Genomic DNA, 19,970 nt, shown 5'->3' with positions numbered 1-19,970 from the left:
CACTAACTATCAGATGTTTTTCCGCAGTGGGCGCTTGACGTTTCAAAACTTTTATTAATGTTCACCAATCTCTGACATGTCTGTCCTTTGTTTTTGAGAGCTCCTGTCCCTCACAAGTACACTGAATGTCTGTGATATTTGATAAAGAGGAGCATTTAGAGAACAAAAAACAACCATCTTTCTGAATGAAATTTGATGCATTTCAATAGATTTCAAACTAACTGGATGTGCAGTGATTACATTTGCAGGTTTGTACTCCCTGCAGTTGCAAACAACTGTTTGCCAACTTGTCAGGCTGCTGGACATACTGTCACAACCCTCTTTATAATCCCAGAGGTGTGACAACGTCACTCATAGCAGTCCTGTGTGTGTGTGTGTGTGTGTGTGTGTGTGTGTGTGTGTGTGTGTGTGTGTGTGTGTGTGCTCTCAAACTCTTTTTGAAGACCAAATGTCTCAGCAGTGATCGTGGGAGAACACTCTGGCACGTTTAGTACGGTTTAGAGTTATACATTGGGTTGTAATTAGTTTCACATTTGAGACAAGGGAAATAAAAGTTACATTTTAAGGGAATTTTCTGTCCTTGCAAAGATAGAGGAGGAACTCAGTGTGTGTGTGTGTGTGTGTGTGTGTGTGAGAGAGAGAGAGAGAGAGAGAGAGAGAGAGAGACTGTCAAATTTTCTCATGGCTGTGCTCTGCAGTGGCATTTTTCACACGTTACCTTTGAAATCAAAGACTTCACTCCTCCTTGTCTGTCTCATAGGGTCAGGCTGTCTCCACTGTCTTTCCTGCCCATGTGTTCTGCCAGTGCTCCCTTCTTGTCCTTGCGGCAGCCTTTACTTGCGGGTGTTTGCCTGCCTTCTATTTCGTGTGCCCCCCTTTGTTTTATAATCTTTCTTTAGTTTGTTTTAGCTACAGCCAGTGGCACCTCCTCCATCCCCTCTGATAAATGCCATATGACTAAACATAGTCATTATCTGGCAGAACAGTTAGCATGAAAGTTAGCTGAGACCACTGGGTGACAAAATTGTATGTACAAAATAACTCCATATAAACTGGTTTTATTGTCATTATTTTGCAGCAAACTGTAAATAAATAAATAAACCCCGAACATTAGATTCCTGTGTACACATACATTTGACAAAGGTCACAGACTTTCGTTAGCCTGTGTTAGCTAAGTGAATTAGCCTTAATTTGCATTCATTTATTCACTTAACTTAGCATGCAGCAGTATTTCAAAACAGTTATATAAAAGTTGTTTGGAGACAGCAAATTTTCTTTCAAATTCTCTCTTAGTGCCATGTTTGATGTTATGTAAGCTAACTTAATAGCTACAATCAAATGCTCGACAGACATATTGGTAAAAAGAAGTGACAGTGAAAGGCAGGACTGCCACCATGAAACGGACTCTTCCGTAAGTTTAAGGAACTGACCAGTGGTCAGATAAATGACTTTTCATGAGTGGAGTATCCTCATGTCTTTGGGACTGCTGGCTCTGCTGTAAACAGCTTTGGGCTGACTCACAGAGGCGTGGGAGTGGCTAACAGCGTTGTTAGGTTTTAAATCCACACGTGGTCTGGATCTTGGTGCTTGTTTAGCGCCACACACACCACTAGAAACTTCCGACCAACTCATGCCAGCGAGTTGCCCACGTCTATCACTGCGGGGGCAGACGGGATCGGACGAAGCCTTTGATAACTCAGCGAAATGCCATCTTACCCCCTCAGCCAGTGTTCGGACCTGGAGAAGATGATGTGCAAGGTAAACGAAAAGTGCAAAGAAAGTTGAGCGGAGCAGAAGTTGGCTAGGTCAGAGGGGGTTCACGTTAGCTAGCTAGCTACGCTGCTAACTTTACGCTGTTTGCTATTCTCAAGTCGCGTATGGCGGTTGCTGCTGTTGTCCTTGATTCAACAGTTAAGTGTTAACCGAGCTTTTTACTCTTTTACTTGTTCTGAAAGTTAGCCAGGAAATGAAGCTAACTTGGCTACCAAGTGGAAACGCTGTGTAAGTTGGTATTAAGATTCATCGCAACACAGGCCCATTAAACTGTCTACTAACTAGCTAGCTAACTTGGTGTCTTAGTTGTGGTTGTTTAGCAAGTTGTTGCCATCACAGGTCACAAACGGTTTACAGCCAGTGACTTATTCACGACTGACAACACAAACAAGTTGAATCACGACACTGCCTGAGCTAACTTTTTATGTCTGAAACCACTAAAAGTTGCCAGTCAGCTTTAAAGTTGTGTGTTGAAGCTGCGTTGGTAGCATGGGGAGGTGTGTAATTCACTTTGTGCAATGCTACTTTACAGTGGAAGTTGCTGCATAGCAACATGCTGCATAAATTTTCGTGGCGTGTCTTCATTACAATAGAAGGATAAAATATGTGCCCGACCAGCTTAAATATTTTTGGTGTTGTTAGTGTGGATTTAAAGAAGTAGGAAACGTTGTTGCTGCATTTTGACACTGTACACAAGAGAAATGCTGAAGTCAGCTGTCACTCTGCAAATCCATTTAGTAAATTTGAACCACGGCTGTGTCCCACAGCTCAGATGTCGGCAATGTAATTTTTATTTTCAGTTTAGCATATAGTTATGGCTGATTATAGCCTATAAGACAAACGGTGCCTGCTGAGCCCTGAGAGGAAACCTGTACTAGACAAAGCTGGAGACGGCGAATCACGTTAGACACTGACTGAAGCACTGTTTGAATAACTTTGTAGTGTCTCTATTACGTGACTAAAAAACTGTAGGGTTTGACAGAAGTTCACAACACAAAAATAAATATTTAATAAAAGTTTTTTGTGTACTTGGATGTCAATATGTAATACTCATCATCCATGAGTACAGACCTCCATACATTAATTTGTCTGCCAGACACAAATAATGCATTTTTCCAATGACACTTACTACAAAGTAGTACATCAAGAGAAAAATAAGAAATGTTTAATTGAAAGATGAAAAATCAGTAAACTTTGTTTGGGGGAAAAAAAAGGGGATTTTGCATTTGCCAAGTGTAACTTCCGCAGTGTTTGATGTGGAAACTGAAAAGAAGTACATCCTTGTAAGTGTTCATAAATGGCACAATTGTTCTTTAATTGTCTGGTAGTTTCCATGTGAAATGTCAACAGATGTCGGTATACAAATATCATTGATGGACAATGAAATGCAACACAGGGATGGTTATTAAGTACATCACTTGATTTTAATTTAAACATGTATGGCCTAATATTGTGCTGTTTGATTTTGTTTTACAGCAGTTATTGAATCTTGATTTGAGGGAGCAGAGCAGGCCGCAGCCATCTCTCAGCATGGCGATGAGAACGCCAGGTTACATCGGTCAGCCACGCAGCAACACGTCATTTTCCCTCTCGTCCCTTGCCTGCCTCCCTACTGATCCAGTGGACGGTGTATTTCTGACCTCCAGCCAATGGGGGCAGCAGCCAGAAAGCCCTCTGCCCTCCCATCTTGCCAATGCTACCCACTGGGGGAAGTCAGACCTCCTTGCCCAGCGCTCTATCAGCATGGTAGAGACCAGCAGTGCCACAGCAGCAAGCCTAGGCTGGTGTGGGACTGACCTTAAGCACTCCCAAAGTGACATCAGCCCCACTGCACTAAACAATAGCTCCTCCTCGTCCAACTCGTCGATTTCCTCCTCACGCTATAAGACTGAACTGTGTCGATCTTTCAATGAGAGCGGCTTGTGCAAGTATGGCGGGAAGTGCCAGTTTGCCCACGGGGCAGAAGAGCTGCGGGATCTTAGCAGACATCCAAAATACAAAACTGAGCCGTGTCGTACGTTTCACACCATCGGCTTCTGCCCGTACGGGATGCGCTGCCACTTTGTCCACAACAATGAGGAAGAAAAGAAACCGTCTTTCTCCCGGTCTTCCTCTTCCTCCTCCTCAAGCCTTATCCAGCAGCCACCTGCCTCCTCCCGCGTGCACAGGCCTCCCCTTGTCAGACAGAGCTTCAGCTTTGCTGGGTTTCCCTCTGCTCCGCAGCAGCCCCTTCAGCCTGCCCTTGCTGCGCATCCTCCTTCTGCCGCTGCTTCTTTCACACGTGCTCCATCGGCCTCTCCTCCTTCCTGCGCCGACATTACCGACCTCCTTTCTAATGCCTTCCTGGAGATGGACTCTGCCTTTGAGGCCTCCCCTGCCCACCAGTACCAGCCCCCCATAGGCCAGGCAACTGCAGCAGATCCCCAGTCTCCATTCCTGCCTTCCCCAGACTCCGGCTGTTGTCTATGTGGGCTGTCTCCGACTGCCTCCCCTTCCCTGAGGCAGAGTCCCAGTGCCACTGGGGCCTTTTCAGGGCCACTGGGTGCCCGATCGCTGTCCTACACCTCTCTGTCAGACCAGGACCAGGATGGTAGGAGCTCTGCTAGCTCCCTTAGCGGCTCTGAACCCTGCGGTGGCATCAGTGAAGCCAACGGCAGACGTCTGGCAGTATTCAGTCAGCTCTCTGTTCCTGAGGATGCTACTGAGTTCTGCCTTTAGGCTGCAGTGTGCGGGAGCACAAACATACACACTCACATGCTTTCAGACAAACATCCAGACTCTGAATACTCAGTCGAGACACAATATATGCAGTACCCACATATCCATGCTCAAGCACACACACTGCTCACACACTGGACCCCTATAAATGCACACCCACACACGCAGCCACTGGATTGAGACCTCAGACGTTCTTTGCTCCTGTTCAAAGGAAACTAAATCGAAAGGACTCAGTGACTGACTCAGAACTCTCAGAGATTCGCCTATTAGATTTTTTGTGGTTGAAATGTCACTGGCATATGCGTAAGGGAAGCCAGTGACACTGAAACTGAAATGTGTGTTGCCACCAAAACAGAGTGCATATCAAGATAGATGTTTAATGTGCTGGAGGCGTTCGATGCTTTATCTCAACTGTATGCTGAGCTGGCAAAATGCGACAAAGATATTGTAATCACAGTGTGATAAGCCAATCAGTGCCAACATTTATATTCCATTTTACCAACCATCTTCTGAGCGATCGAAAGAATGTGACAAAGCCAAAGACATCTGTTCTGATTATGGTGGTAAAAAACACACAATGTGACACAGTCTTGCGTTTATAAGCTGTTGAAATAGTTTTTCGTCATAACTGTACAGTCTGAGGTCATGTTTAGATCACTGGCCTGGAACCTGAATGTTAAGTTTTTAAACAGCTGAAGTGCCTGAAGAGTTATTTAACAGGTCGTGTTACAGTGTCAAAACAAGATTTGCCGGTTTGTGAGGAGGGATGTGACAAAGGGTATGAGTCTCTCTTTTTTTTTTTCTCCAAAGTAAGCTAGTGTGAGTTCTCTGTTCTTAAGATTACTACAAGTGTTGTTCTTTTGTCACTCCTGCATTATTGACAAATTGCCACCAGTAAAATGCCAAATGATCACATTTAACCTTTAACCCTCAGTTTGAACTTAAAATAGCCAAGTGTGCTTGATCATACTGTAAAATCTCATGTTCAGGTCACATCTTAAACTGTAAAACAGAGCATGGGACTTTTATGGGCTTTAATGAGCCAAGTGTACCAGCACAAATGGCAGGCATCACAGAAAATCCATCAATATTAAGAGTCAGAGATGGACCAAAAAAAACCCTAAATGAAATACCATCACATTATTCTGCAGCTTACTTTGTATGAGCTGATATGATCTGAACATAGCTTGAGTTCCAAGACATTTGAAGTAAAGTTCAACCAAGATGTGAGCGTTTCATGAAAGTCCTGTTTTACCTCTGACGTGTTTCCTAAAAACTTTGAGGTACTTGTCTGTATTTCAGATTGTCTTAAACTCTCCCCGCTTGTCCACAGAGAGCATGGGTGGTACAGTTTTGATAAAAATGATTTTGTGACTCTCACTCCACTCACAGTATTTCATCTCTCCTTTTCATTCAGTATTAATTCCTCCCGTTACAGCTCTGTCCTGTTCTGAATGTGTCCTGGCCACATATATGTGAGCTGTGCACACAGGTCTGTTGCCTTGCTGAGCTAGATCCAGCGTTCTGTAGGGTTAGGGTATGTATGCTTAGTGTTACACAAATTTTACTTGGCTGTTTTATGTGTTTATGATGTAGTTGCTTAGGAGAACAGACACCATGCTGTTACTGGTCTATTTAAATTTGCCTTTTCATCAACATGTTTGAGGCCTGTTTAGTGTTAAAGGTGATAATCTTTAGTAAATTAATTTCTTTAATTTATTTTAACGTATTTATAGAGGACTTTGAGTTGTTAATGCTTGTATCAAGTTTAATATATTTGTTTTTCTCTTTTTTTGTACTGGAAATAAAGTTGTTTTTTTAACTGACTTGTTTGTTTTGCTTAATGGCCTACTCAGGGTTTCACTGACTCCTTCAGCTAAAATCTACACAGGCACGTTTGACACCTCCGAGCAGAAACCTTGTATTGCGGTGCTGATGCAACAATACAGAAGTTGCAGCACTCATGCGTTTCCTTAAACTTTCAGCCTCGTTGTATGTATTATGCTGGCTGTAGTGTATTTGCGACAATGTTGACACATTAGTGACGTTATAGATGCAAGGTGCAGGAAGGAAGGAAGCAAGCCGGAAACCAGTGAACTGTCATTTATCGTTTTCATTGTAGATCACTTTCCCTCAGTGGCCTCAACTATCTGCACGCAGTGTCAAACGGGAAGATGAACTATGGATTCACTCCACTCTGAAGTTGATAATCTCAGTCTAAGGGTGTAGACTGAGTGAAAACAGTGATGTTTTCCTGGAAAGCAACACAGAAACTGGATAAGAATTATTATTGCTGTCCCTTTAAGTCCTGCTGCTTTGTGACAAGTGATTAAATTCATTTTTTTTAATTAGGATTGTAGTGAGACTGGTGAGTTTTCTCTGTCCATAAAGGAACATTTAATCCTATCGCTGATCTGAAAACCTTTACAAAATTACTGCATACTGGGACCCAGTTCACTCTGGACAGCTACATTATGAAAATAGACTTTATGCTGAGGAGAAAACACAGTGTACGCAGCTTCCAAGAACTCTTTAGGTGTGACTGTGTATCCTTCAGTTTATTCAGAGTGGCTCGCATGGTTTCATACACAAGTTGCACTATAAGAGTGAAACACAACAGATGCCTCATATTTCCTGGTGAAATTGCACCCAGGGAGCAGGAAATGAATCATACAGTTACTATGTGGTGTGGCCTCAGCTTGAAGAACGTGCTTACAGAGTAGGGCTGCGGATTGATTCATAAGAAAGTACGATTCTATATTACTGGAAGGCACTCTGCACTTTTTTTTCTGAGTTTACCAAAAGTGTATGTGTATGAATTATTAAGGAAATGCAAACGGTATCTTCTGAGACTTCCTCCGCTGATTAAAGTTCCGGGGCTGGTTCACATCTTCATGCACATTTTATGTTTGTAAAAAAAACTGATTTAAGCAAGTATTGTTCAGCATTTTCTGGCACAAGCAGTCTGCTGTTACATAGTAAGACACTGGTGTGTGTGTGTGTGTGTGTGTGTGTGTGTGTGTGTGTGTGTGTGTGTGTGTGTGTGTGTGTGTGTGTGTGTGTGTGTGTGTGTGTGTGTGTGCGCAGTCATGCCATTGAGATTTCATGTGGAGATAAGAAGTCTTTTGTTTGGGGTTTAATCTGACCAATCCTGGACACCCACCCTTTCCCTTCTCCCTCACTGCCTCCACTGATTCCATCCTTCTTCCCTCACTTCGTTCCTCTCCTTTCCTTCAGTTTCATCCCCTCACCTCACCACTTTCTGCCCTCCGCTAGCAGCTGTGGAGTAATTTAATCTGCTCTAACCGTGGTGAGCAACACGTGTTTGCAGAGGCAGGATCTCGGACTATATTTATTTAGTGCCATATTCAGGGAAATATGCTCGTCATACATGTTAAATTAGGGACACGGTCTGCTATTTAACACCAAAGCGTGGCCTAAATTGCCTTAATCATGTTAAGTTATTGGAGGCTGACGGGACTTCATCAAAATCACAAAGTAATGATAATCAGAAAATGTTGTTTTTTTCCACCATTCGCAGTGTCCCTCCCCCCAATAAACAGGGGCTAAAGATGCATGCTCATGGCTGACCCTCCAGGAATCTCTCTTTCATGCGCGCGCACACACACACACACACACACACACACACACACAGAAAGAGAGAGAGAGCTATTATCTTGTCACTGTTAACATGAGATGGGCTGGCTGTCTGGGAGTGATTAGTGGCCACGAAGGGGTTAAAGGTGTGTGTGCTCGTATGGTTTCTGTGTGTGTGTGTGTGTGTGTGTGTGTGTGTGTGTGTGTGTGTGTGCTGTATTGTATCTGACAGACATTCTCCCACACTCTTGCCCTGTGGGACACAGCAAAGGCAGGCAGATGGCTGTATTCAGGCCCACCATGGGTCAACATATGGCCCCAAGAGACAAAGTTTGTGTGTGTGTAAGACAGAGAATCGCACTCTTACTATGCATGAGTGGAGGACGCTGAATGAGTGGGCAGGGAGGAAGAGAGGTAATAGTGGGGCCAGAAGAGAAGTTGTGGAAAAGAAGCTGTGAGATAAAGAAGTGGGACAATTTGAGAGGATGAAAGAGGGCAGCATCCCGTGAGACCATACAGGTTGTTCAGTGCAGCAGCGTGGTCGTCGGCAGGTTTGTTAGGATGCGCTGAGGAAAATAAGACCGGCCTTTTGAGGCAGATCTAATGATTTAGTTTATCTGGGTTTAAGTGTTATATTCCAAGGAATAAAACACCCAAGTAGATGAAATCAAAATATTGACGCTTATGGCTAATTTATACATGCTTAATTTGAACATGTTATGAAGCTGTACAGGTTTATCAGTCTACTGCTTAACAGACATGGTTTTGGATTTAGTAATTCATTTTAATTTGAATCGTCAGGGTTCAGTGATGATCTTAAATTGCATTTGGTGAGTTTGTTTCTGCCTCCAAACTGAAGTGAACTGAAGTGAGCCGCCTTCAAGACACCGAAGCTAGATCAATAGTATCTGTCGCCACAAAAGGCCTCAGCCAGTGGACAGTGTTACTGAATTTTAGCAAGTCATCAATTTGAGGGGATGAATGCTGGTTTTCCTCGCACACCCCCCAGCATCTCCTTTCTTTCTTCAGGCCCCTGAACATCCCTCTCCTCCCCCTCCTCCCCCTCCTCCTTTGCTCTCCTCCCTCCCTCCATTCACCATGCCTCTTTGTGAGTGTATTGGCGATATTGTGATGGAGGGTGGAGTAGGAGGAAGGGGAGTGAAGCTGTGTAGAGAGCAGCACAAGACAGCTGTTGCTGAACTCTCAGCCCTCTCATCCCTCAATTTCTCTGTCCAAAGAGCTCCAGATTCTCTCACTTCACAGACATTTCGGCTCAGGTAGAAGAAGCTCCTCCCCACCCTTTCCTCTCCTTTTTCCTCTTTCTCTTGTCCTTAGCTGCTTCCTCTCCACCCCCCACTTCTAATAAACTTCTCGTGTCGACCATTCATTTCCCTCCAGCCTCCTGTAGAGGCTCTTCATTCTCTCCATCTCATTTTCCTCTCGCTCCGTCTTTCTGTAATTCCGCCCCCTCCCAGGCTTTCTCTCTAATCCCTCCTTCTGATTTTTTTTTCCTCCTTTCTTGAGAGGATTTGGGCAAAGTGTTTAATGGGTTGCAACAAATGGGCAAAAGAGTGGGCCGTAGTCAGGTGCAGCACATTGACGCAGACGGGTAACTCAATTTCGCTGTTTTCTTCTTTCACGGCATTCCTATGGTTATACAGATGTTCCAAAAACAAACACATCTTGCTGTCACCTACGACACATTGCGCAGATCAGCAGGGGTAGTGTTATAACCAGCGATCTTATTATTTTCTGGAACTCTTAAGCTCATTCAAGGACTCTTGTCTCAAGGGCCTCCAGAGTGAAGTAATGACATAACCCAACATTTCAGACAGAGGAGGTAGGAATGTATTAAAGGGGAACTCCAGTGATGGTGGTGCAGCAGATGCCGAGGTATCCTGACTTTTAGCCCCGAGCATGGGCCACGCTCCGAAAACACTGGATCCTTCACTTCCCATTATGCAACCAACAGCAGCTGTTACGTTCCTCCCTCCTTAACTGCATGCTGCAATTTTGTAAAGCAGGATTTTTGTACAAAGTATGCAGTCTCCAAAAACCAAGTCAAAATAAACCCGATGAGAGCACCAGGGCTCTTTTCTCAGATGTCCACAGAAGACGTTTTACAACTGTTTTCACAGGCCGACTGGATCCCCATGACGGCTAAATCCTTCATGTGTAAAGCTGGTGGAGTGCCCCTTTCACAGGCAGTCCAAGTCATTCTCCGTCTCTCCTCCCACTATTGTATGGCAACCATTTATTCTTCATTGTGGGGTCTGTGTGTGAACATAGGTGGGTGGCTAGTTTTTCAATCTTGGTGAAGCGCTTCTATGCAGATGTGCTAACACTGCAGCAGAGAGACATAAAACAGGCTGTGCACACTTTATTAACTGATGCTCTAGCAAAATGTTTTTGCAGTGGTGGAAAAAAAGCCACACTTTGGCTACGCTTTCCGGGAAATCTGCCTGTGTATTAGCTGCAGTGTTGCAAATAGAAAGGATGTCTAGATTCAGTGAAATAGCAAGACTAGACTTTCTGCTTGTGTACCATACAACCTCCACGCTGTGGTCAGCAATGAAAGACTGTCACAGCAGTCAGAGCAAACACAGAAAGACAACATGATGGTTTTTCAGGGCCCAGCCTGAGCAAGAGACACACTGGGGGATCATTAAATGTATAAAGTTACATGTAACAACCTTTATTATGTAAAACTGTTACAGTGATGGCAGTGGAATACTGGAACACAGTCAGGGGTACTTTATTAGAGCAGAGACACAAATAAAAGCAGTGTGAGCACCATGATCCATCAACTAGTGCAATGTTGTCAATGTGGTGACAAAGAAAAATATAACTATTGAAAATTCAGAGGGCTCATATCTAAAGTGTAAAATATTGAACCAAATCTGATTCGATGAATTTGACTGAACCTGTTCAGATTGCTGTAAACGCTAACTTTTGCTTTCATTGAAAACTGAAGTTACAGTTTAGCCTGCCTGGACAAAATACTGATAATGTATATCTAAGAAGTGCAGAGCACTCACATACAGTAGAGGCTCTTAAGACCAAGCTCATGATATGGATCAACAACATGAAAAACATATTAATAACTTAAGCAGGGATGCTGGGGAATGCACACAGTTAAATGTGTTGTTATGCAGAGGAGTAATAAAAGAGAAAAGGTTAGTTTACATATCAACATTACAACTAAACGGTTCTCTTGTGAATTAAAATACCAGAAATAAAAAATAGTATGCAAAGGGCATGTACACATGTTGTGGTGTATCAATATCAAATATTTGAAGACTTAATGGAAGAAGGTTAGAAGAAGAATAACTTCATTGTCAAAGATTATTTTATCGCACAAAACATCATGCAAACAAATACAAGTCGTGTTTTTTGTGGCACTGTGCAGCCAAGTTTGTTCAACTATGGGTTCTCCCTTCTGATCTGAGATCAGAACAGGCAAGGAGATTCTGGACATAACCTGCCACAGTGGCAAATCTGTAAACTTAAAGCCACAGACAGTAAAGTAATGACAGCTTCATGTGTCCCTCTAGTGTCATAAGGAGGTAACAGCATCTACCAGAGACGTGAAGTTCATCATGTCATCTTTTCTAGATTAACAGGACCTGTCTTTGTGGTGTCCTTGTCAAGACGTTATTATTCCTGTTTATTTCCTCAAACTGTTCAGCTAAGAAAATAAAGAAACTAAAATACATAAAACAAGCAGCACATACTCACGGCCTCGCAGTTTTAAGCTGTTCGAGGCGTCATTAACAAATGTAACCCAGAAGTTCATGTGAAGTAATTCCAAAACTTTACAAAATGATGTAATCACATTCACAGCTCGCTGTATGCTAGGACAAATTCTATGTTTACATATCAATGCTGTACAAAGGACAAAAAAATGTACATCTTGGTACAAAAAGTAATAACCTGTAAACCCAGTTTGAGTGGTCAACTGTGAAATGTGACATCGCTACAGAGGAACAGGGTGATGCTTGCCAAGCAGACGCTTCTACAGATTTGAAAATTCCACTTTCAAATCTGTAGAAAAGCTCGGCCTAGAAACTGCTATCACACCTTATCGGGTAACATAATTCCCTGTACCAATGACTCATCCCAATTTAAATTTTGCATTAAAAGGAACTCAAATTCAGATGACCACCAGCATACATTAAACATGGCGCTCCTAAAGGCAATCTGCTGGAAGGCAGAGCAAAGCACCAGGAGCTGCTTACAGCTGCTCAGTGCATCCGCATAGAAACAAGTTTTTAATAATGAATTTGATGTTCCAGGCGTAATAATTTCAAAGGCTCATTAGCTGTTATTTGAGTTGATGCTAAAAGAGATGGCAGTTGACAGTCCTGAAATATCATCCAAAGTAATGTCTTATCCTAAATTCTGCTGATTCTTCATTTTCTATTATTTCTTATTAAGCACTCTCAACTTGGGGACTCGACATTGCAACACATAACAAAGAATATTACAATTTACTATACATTCACATTGTTGTATTTACAGCCATTGATATTTTTTCAAAGCTCAGCCAAATGGGTCAGTGAGGGCCTGGCGCCACTTACTTCGTGTTAACTTATATTGCGAACATCAAATGTTATTTTGCTCAACTGGGAAAACGACCTCCATCAAAATCAAGATGCAAAAGGAATAACACAAATCTTGCTCTGTGTCAAAGTACCACGAGTGAAAGGTAAGCCCTGGCTCACCCTTCTCGCCCTGTCAGCGCTACCTAGTTGCCAGCAGAACGTCACTAATTCTGTTTGACCCAGTTGTGGAGATCAGGGTGGTGTTTGACAGGAACCACTATCCTCTCTTTAGGACTGACAGAACCCAACGGGGCCCCGTTCATTGGTGCCAGGGCAGCGGAGCAGATCAGGTCACAACTTCTGGATCACCACCTGGAACTTACCTGGCAGGACAGAGTAAAGGAAAGGTGAACCATTGGTTTGGACCTTAGCAGACATTTATCGTTAATCATGTCCTGACCTAGCTGCAAACAATTATTCTGACACCTCACATGCATAACAACAGTTTCAGCCTTATTCATTTCCACAGTGTGGAGTATGGTGGCTTGGTGTTCTGACAGTACTTACAGGATGGCATAACAGAGACCTCGGCTGTCACCACACTTTCCAGACCTAGATTAGACAGAGCTCCTCTCACCACGCCACACGAAAAAGCAAGATACTGAGAGAGAACACACACACAAAATGAGCCTTTGTGACAATGATGCCGATTCTGTTTTCTTTGACTGTAAATCTGAAAAACAAGCCTTAAGGGCTCACGTCTAGTTAAGCCACAGGTGGTAGCAGTAGGAATGTATGTGTGTAAGAAAAAGAGTGTATACTGACTTTAGGAGCCTGATCCAGGTACTGTTTCCCGCTGGACATCTGAGTCAGCAGAGAAAACTTGTTGTCCTGCAGAACATAGGTACCCTATGGTAGAGAATAAAGGCGTGTATAGTCACAACCTTGGAAACAAAAAGTTTTAACCAGCACTGAATGTGCTTTTGTACTTTTTCATTTCTCAATTTACCAGCGAGGTTTCCTGTAATTCAAATGAGATATGAGTAATCTATGACTTTAACTGAGTTTTACTGAAGATTCATGTTGGTGGAAAGCCTATTGACCTGAAAGTGAGCTTGTGAGTGACTGGAGGAATAACTGTCCACATATTGTCACTCCACCCTTTGATTTTACCTGATGGTTTGTTCTAAGGTTGTCGACCTGCCTCCTGAACACCTTTGTCCAGAAGTCTTTACAGATGAACTTCATCACATCCAGCTCATCCTTGAAGCTGGGAGTGTCCCTGGTCAACCTACAGAGTAAAGAGGAGTGAGGATACGTGTCACAATGCATTTACGGTTGCACATGCAGTAAGTGGGTGCTCGTCTACCTCTCAATGAGTCCTTGTCCCACCCTGAAGCCCATGCTTTCGAGGACAGAAACACAGACAGCTCTGTCCTGAAGAGAAGACAAGAGACAAGAGCTTACCAGGTAACTCCAAACATGCGCTCATTAGCTAGCATGGTTAAAACTAGATAGTGATTTTGCGACCTGTTTCCAGACCACAGTGCAACTTTAGGCTAAGCGTCCTCTGTAGAGTATGTATCAGATGATTGATTCATGCCTTTATCAAACATACCTTGTTGTCCATCTCTCCTTTACCGGTTTGCTGCTCCTTGTATACATGTGACACCATCTCCATATGGAGAAAGTCAAATAGAGACTCGTCAGCCATTCCTGACAAACACACGGAAGTGATTAAACAAACAGATATAACGCCAAAGTAAAGCAGCTTCCCTTCACCTCGTTAGATGTGCTTCAAAAGACAAAATCAACAGCAACGCCGGCGTTAATTCTGAAAACCCTTTACAGCTGCTTGGTGTTAGCTAGCCAGTTAGCGACAGACAGCTAGCAAGTGTTGTTTGCTAGCAACACTGTCCTGGCCGTGACAACTACTTTTTTTTCTATTTCGGCATAGGAGAGAGAAAAGGGATAAAGCAACAATTTGCAGTTAATCTAAAAAACAACGTTAATTCGACTGTACCTGCCAAATAACTGTATGCTACACACAACAAACACTAGCTCGCTTCTTTAGTTGCACTCGGTATAAATACCGGGGTACGCCTCAGGATTCTTGCAGGCGTAGTTAGCGGCAGTTAAGACATCGAAAAACGTGGACAAAGTACCGGCAAAGGGTGGGTTACATGCTCCTGAACAACCGAGCGTATGCAAAAATCATACATCCACAAAGAAAACATATTGTTCTTAAGTGGTGGACGCCAATAAGCCTCGTACGTTAAATCCGGCGTACGCCGGTTTCATAACAAACATACTCTTGAGCGTACGGCCCATATCTTCCAATCCCGTTATTTTACGTCACTTATCATGTGACATGATAACTCAGCTCGGATTGGGTGTAAGTAAGCAAGTCATTTCCGTACTGCTCATGTGATTTGTGTTTTCACATCACAGAAAAGGTTTGACAGGTTTTTGGATATTTTGCTTTATATTTTAACTTTTTGCAAACATTACTTTATAGTTTCTTGCGCAGAGTAATCTCTCTGTATAATTTACCGTCACTGTTTCAACCCATTTCAATGTTGTACGACGTTTTGTTGTTTGTATACGTGCAGTCATGTCCAGCAGGTACCAGATAGTGGTGCAAGGCGAGGCCTCTGAGACAGACTCTGATGATGAAGTCTACATCACCTCCATGTCTGCTCCACAAACTGCCACAGTTGGAACCAAGGTTGTCATGGAGGCGTGCACCTGTGTGTGTGTGTGTGTGTGTGTGTGTGTGTGTGTGTGTGTGTGTGTGTGTGTGTGTGTGTGTGTGTGTGTGTGTGCGCGCGCGCGCGCGCGCGCGCTTGAGAGTGATAGAGAGGGGAGTGTGTGTTCATACTTATCAACCAACTTCTCCACCCCTCCTGTCATGAATCTACAATCTTTTTGTCTGTCTGTGATCTTGGATGCTGTCAGGTTCCTGGGGAGGCGTCTGAGACAGACAGTGAGGCTGAGGAGGAGCAGGCGGATCGAGCCTCTACACTGAGCCAGGAGAGCTCCCAGATACTCAGGAGAGACCTGCCCCCACTTATAGTAGTTAGAGACCATCCTGATATGCAGTCGATAGTGGAAGACAGACCAAGCCCCACATTGAGGCCACATGGTAGGGAATGACAATTACAAATATTCCAGTGATAATACTTATTATTATGCCTAAGTGAAGAATGAAATTGAGGAAAACCAGTTTGGTGTCTAATTTATTCCAGTGTGTGATTCTGTTTCCAGGTGAGACCCTTTTACAACAGAAGCTGCAGGAATCTAACTGCCGGCTGTACACCGACGTGGGACAGACAGTACGGCAGGTTTACGGCAGTGCCAGTAGAGAGGTATGCAAATGTATTTCACTTACAAACAAACAATTATGTAAATTAGGCATACAAAGGTCTCATAAAATGCCCTTTTTATTACATCATCACAGCAGAGGCCACTGCACTTAATCTCCAGTGCTGCAAAACTGAATAAGAATGTTTGAGCACCAACCATTTTGCTCTGTACAAGAAAAGTAGAAGCAGAATAAGTGTATTAATTTGAGCATCTAGGATGGCAATGACAAACTAAGCTTTTGATGCATGTTAGAGGCATGATGGTGGAAATTATACAAATCACATGCCAGTTTATAGCTAGTACCTTTATCACTTGTAACTCGGCAGGTTTCAGGTGTCACTTCCTTGACATTAACAACGATCTAGCATCCTGTAAAGGCTAATTAGATGTGCTTTGCATGACTTAATTTCAGTAGTTTCCAGGGCTGCAGTTGTTTGACTCTGTTGGTTTTTGTAAAAGGTGCAGAATGCAACAGCTCAGCTGAATGCTTCGCAGAGCGCCATCATCAATGCCTCGCACAGCATCAGATTAATCCTTGATGACCTGAAGGCTGTGTCTGAGAAGATTGACATCATCACCAGCTGTCAAATTCTACCTGATATTAACATCAATAATCCAAATAATTACACCGCTCCTCTACCTTAAAGAAACAAATCATTATATATTTTTAAAAGATACATCTCATAACAATGTTTTAACATCAATATAGGTATATTTTATTTGAGTAGGATTCCAGCTGGAAAGAATAGCATGTTTGCTTTACTTTGGTGTTAATGAACAATGCCAAATATGTATATTTATCATTCACACACTAATGTTTGTATATATTTGTCTGTCAGGATTCTCTGGCCTGTGTCTGGAAATCTTGGCATATTTCTGTAAAGAGTAGGAGTCAAATTAAAAGATATGTCATCTCATGTTTTCTGAGACATTTAACATAAGAATTTGTTGACATTTCCATTTTTATCCTGCAGTTCTTTGTAAATTTCAATATAACTCAACACAGTCCCTGAAACTGCTGTGTGCTTTTCTGTCTTTGATGTTCTCTGGTCCTCTGATAGGTCAAGGAAACAATTGTGAAGAACTTTCAATTGAAACTTATTGGTTATAGCATTACATGTGTGAATAATTATGAATCATCACCATGTTTTGTGGGGTTGCCCTGTCAGTAAAGATGTCTGGAGAGCGACACATAATGCCTTACAAGATGTTTTCAGATGTCAGCCGACCCCTGCACCTTATTTTTGGCTGAAAAGAGACAAATACTTATATATGGCTGGTAGCTGGAATAAAGGCTTTAAGAGGAAATAGCAATCGCAGGAGAGCCCAACTTTAAAAGACCATAAATTTTAAATATTTGTGTCCCACTGGGAAAACTCAGTTAACTGCAGTTTGTCACAAATCTTAAACGGATCCTTTCAGGCAAACATAAATGGATGATGTATTCAGATGAAACCTATTTTCTGGAAATGTGTTTCATGCTGAATCTCAATATAAAATATAATTTAAAAAGAAATTTATTGTTTAGTGATATAAATTTCTGTTCAAAACACAATGTAAAAAACAAATACAAGCAGAAAACCAATACAGTATGAAAATACTGTCATTTTACACCACTCTCCTGTGTTGTCCCTTCTTTCTGGTTGTCCTTCCATCCATCCATCTATCAGTTACGTGATCACAAGTCCATTCAACAGTCAACAGCTTCACCATGAATCCGTCCATACAGTCTGCATGTAGGTGTGTCAGATAGCTGTGTAGATATACACTAAAACCACTACCAGCAGGTTGAGAAATGTGCTTACAATACCCACAATGCCAAGCACGTGGTCGGGGTCCACCTTGCATCTGGCCACTTGAGGAAGCACGTTGTCAGGCTCGGCTTCCTGAAGAGAGGAAGGGAGATGTACAGTGTGCACAATCTACATGCGCTCAAAGCAGGAACTTCTAGATTTAATCTTCTGCGTCTTCACATGTTTCAGCCACATGATGGCGCCATCGACTCATATGACAACTCACAAAACACAGGCCAAAACATTTCTGCTCCCTCTGGTGTCTCCTTTGCTGAACCTATTCTATTCCATCATTGTAGTAAGTCCACACATGCACACCATTTATGTCCCATGCAATTATGTAATATATGCATTGTGTCCAATACAAAAGGTCTGAGGAATAAGTCCTCAGATCTTTTATTTGACTAAAAGTAGCACACATACAAATTATACGTATACTTCAGTGAAAGTACAAGAGTATTAGTATCAAAATATACTTGAAGTAAAAATGCTCATTATGCAGAATGTCCAATTTCATAACAATGTGTGTTATATTTTATTTGACTATTAATTTAAATGCATTAATGTGTACACACATTATATGAATCCCACATCAGGAATCAGGGTAACCTGTAATAATGCATCATAATTTAACTGTTGATAATGTTTTACAGAAGAATCTGAATCTGCAAAGTAACTAAAGTTGTCATTTAAATGTTGTTGTGTAAAAAGTGTAGTAGGAGTATAAAGTAGCAGAAAATGGAAATACTCAAGTAAAGTACATCAAATTATATTACAACAAATATATATATATATATATTTACTTAGTTACATTCCACCACTGCTCTAATGTTATATTCAGGATAAGTTATATGTCATGCATTTCTACATACATGATATTCTATTCCTATTCCTATTCCTATTCTATTCCTTACTCTGTCTAATATAATATGGTGACAATGTAGACATAAAAAGTGTACCAACCACCATTTATTTTGATAAGAAGTGAAAAAAAAGTGATCTTACCTCTGCTTAGCTGATGAATATTTATTATTTGATATTTACCTCTCTGCTGTGTCTCTTTCCTCTGTCATTCCTCGGTTCATTTGGCGTTGTGGGCTCCATTTCTCACCCTTCAAACTGGCTCTGAGCGCAGTAAAAACTCCTCCAACCTTAATCCCATCCAGTCCCAAAACAAATAGATCCAATTATTCACAGCGATGATGACTGGCAGGACTGTCCACTATAGCTCTTGGAGTTAAAGTCTTTATCCTCCTCTCCTAGGGCTCTGGAGACCCACAAGTCTGTAATAAATGAGAGAATAAAGAGATCCTGGTTTGTTTGGCTGAGCATCTAATGGCACAGACCGTCACACAAGGCCAAGGAGCTGCTCAGCCACTAAGCCACTATTTCTGTGTCAGGTCATAATAAAGTTGGCTCGTAGCTGCCCCTGTGCGTGTTTTATGCTGATTCACATCCATCATGCTTAAAGCAGACAGAAGAGCAGAGTGTCTGCCATTGGGGAACCTTGATAATAGAGATCCGTTGAGGCATCATTACAGGCAAAGCTGAGGGGCAAAGGGGAGGCATTAGCAAGGGTCATATTGAAACTCCTGCAGGACATTTTTCATCTAATACCACTGCTGTATTCCGTGCAAATGATCATTTGACTTAATTAGCATGTGACACATTTTGAAAATTCTGGTATAAGAAAGAAATATTCATTAAAATTGCAAGAGAGAGACATATCTGAGTACCTTGACCCCTATCCTTTGTTTGATCGTGCTGTCATCTAATAAATGATGACAAATAGGTGAAGGAGATCCTAGTCACACAGCAGCTAAGAACAGAAGAAAGAAAAATACACCCAATTGCCAATTTCTTATTTATCATCAGCACTTAGTTGATTAGATTATAATGTTTAGTTTATGTTGAAACAGTTTCAGAGAAATGTTGATTTAACTCTATGGTCATTTGAGAGGATGTAGTTTGTGGTGCTGTTGAATTGTAGTGTGTTACATCAGGGTTTAGCCCAAAGTTACGGGGGTCCGGAGGCATGGTCACCCAGGGAGATTTTTCCCATTTATGGTTGCTATATGCACTATTATTCAAGCCATTTGAGATAATAGAATGCCTGAAGATCTGTACATCATCATCAATATCTATATCTATATTCATGAAATCCATTGTCCATTTTTAT

General features: G+C 42.1%; 3 protein-coding genes across 5 annotated transcripts; 2 read left to right on the top strand and 1 right to left on the bottom strand.

Moving 5' to 3' along the window:
* The first annotated feature begins 1,597 nt into the window (after positions 1-1,597).
* On the top strand, positions 1,598-6,315 carry LOC139336476 (mRNA decay activator protein ZFP36L1). 2 transcript variants are annotated; one of them, XM_070970608.1, is made up of 2 exons: positions 1,598-1,758; positions 3,250-6,315. In XM_070970608.1, the coding sequence occupies exons 1-2, from the start codon at positions 1,705-1,707 to the stop codon at positions 4,489-4,491; spliced, it is 1,296 nt and encodes a 431-aa protein (XP_070826709.1). In that variant the 5' UTR covers positions 1,598-1,704; the 3' UTR covers positions 4,492-6,315. The 2 variants fall into 2 exon arrangements, with proteins under 2 accessions (XP_070826709.1, XP_070826710.1); XM_070970609.1 differs by having other exon boundaries at positions 1,604-1,758; positions 3,253-4,556.
* A 4,447-nt stretch (positions 6,316-10,762) lies between these two features.
* trappc6bl (trafficking protein particle complex subunit 6B, like) lies at positions 10,763-14,763 on the bottom strand. Of its 2 annotated transcripts, none has more exons than XM_070970988.1 (7): positions 14,656-14,763; positions 14,251-14,348; positions 14,002-14,069; positions 13,806-13,923; positions 13,458-13,541; positions 13,200-13,293; positions 10,763-13,015 (listed from the first exon to the last, which is right to left on the bottom strand). In XM_070970988.1, the coding sequence occupies exons 2-7, from the start codon at positions 14,344-14,346 to the stop codon at positions 12,984-12,986; spliced, it is 492 nt and encodes a 163-aa protein (XP_070827089.1). In that variant the 5' UTR covers positions 14,347-14,348; positions 14,656-14,763; the 3' UTR covers positions 10,763-12,983. The 2 variants fall into 2 exon arrangements, with proteins under 2 accessions (XP_070827089.1, XP_070827090.1); XM_070970989.1 differs by having other exon boundaries at positions 14,251-14,307; positions 14,415-14,719.
* A 266-nt stretch (positions 14,764-15,029) lies between these two features.
* bloc1s3 (biogenesis of lysosomal organelles complex-1, subunit 3) lies at positions 15,030-19,517 on the top strand. Its single transcript, XM_070970667.1, has 5 exons — positions 15,030-15,088; positions 15,245-15,360; positions 15,591-15,777; positions 15,900-16,000; positions 16,458-19,517. The coding sequence occupies exons 2-5, from the start codon at positions 15,247-15,249 to the stop codon at positions 16,641-16,643; spliced, it is 588 nt and encodes a 195-aa protein (XP_070826768.1). The 5' UTR covers positions 15,030-15,088; positions 15,245-15,246; the 3' UTR covers positions 16,644-19,517.
* Positions 19,518-19,970: the final 453 nt, after the last annotated feature.

This window comes from Chaetodon trifascialis, chromosome 9, assembly GCF_039877785.1.
Source record: "Chaetodon trifascialis isolate fChaTrf1 chromosome 9, fChaTrf1.hap1, whole genome shotgun sequence".
In the NCBI taxonomy this organism is placed as follows: domain Eukaryota; kingdom Metazoa; phylum Chordata; class Actinopteri; order Chaetodontiformes; family Chaetodontidae; genus Chaetodon; species Chaetodon trifascialis.
The sequence above is the reverse complement of the archived record's forward strand: the minus strand, read 5'-3'. Positions and strand labels throughout refer to the sequence as shown.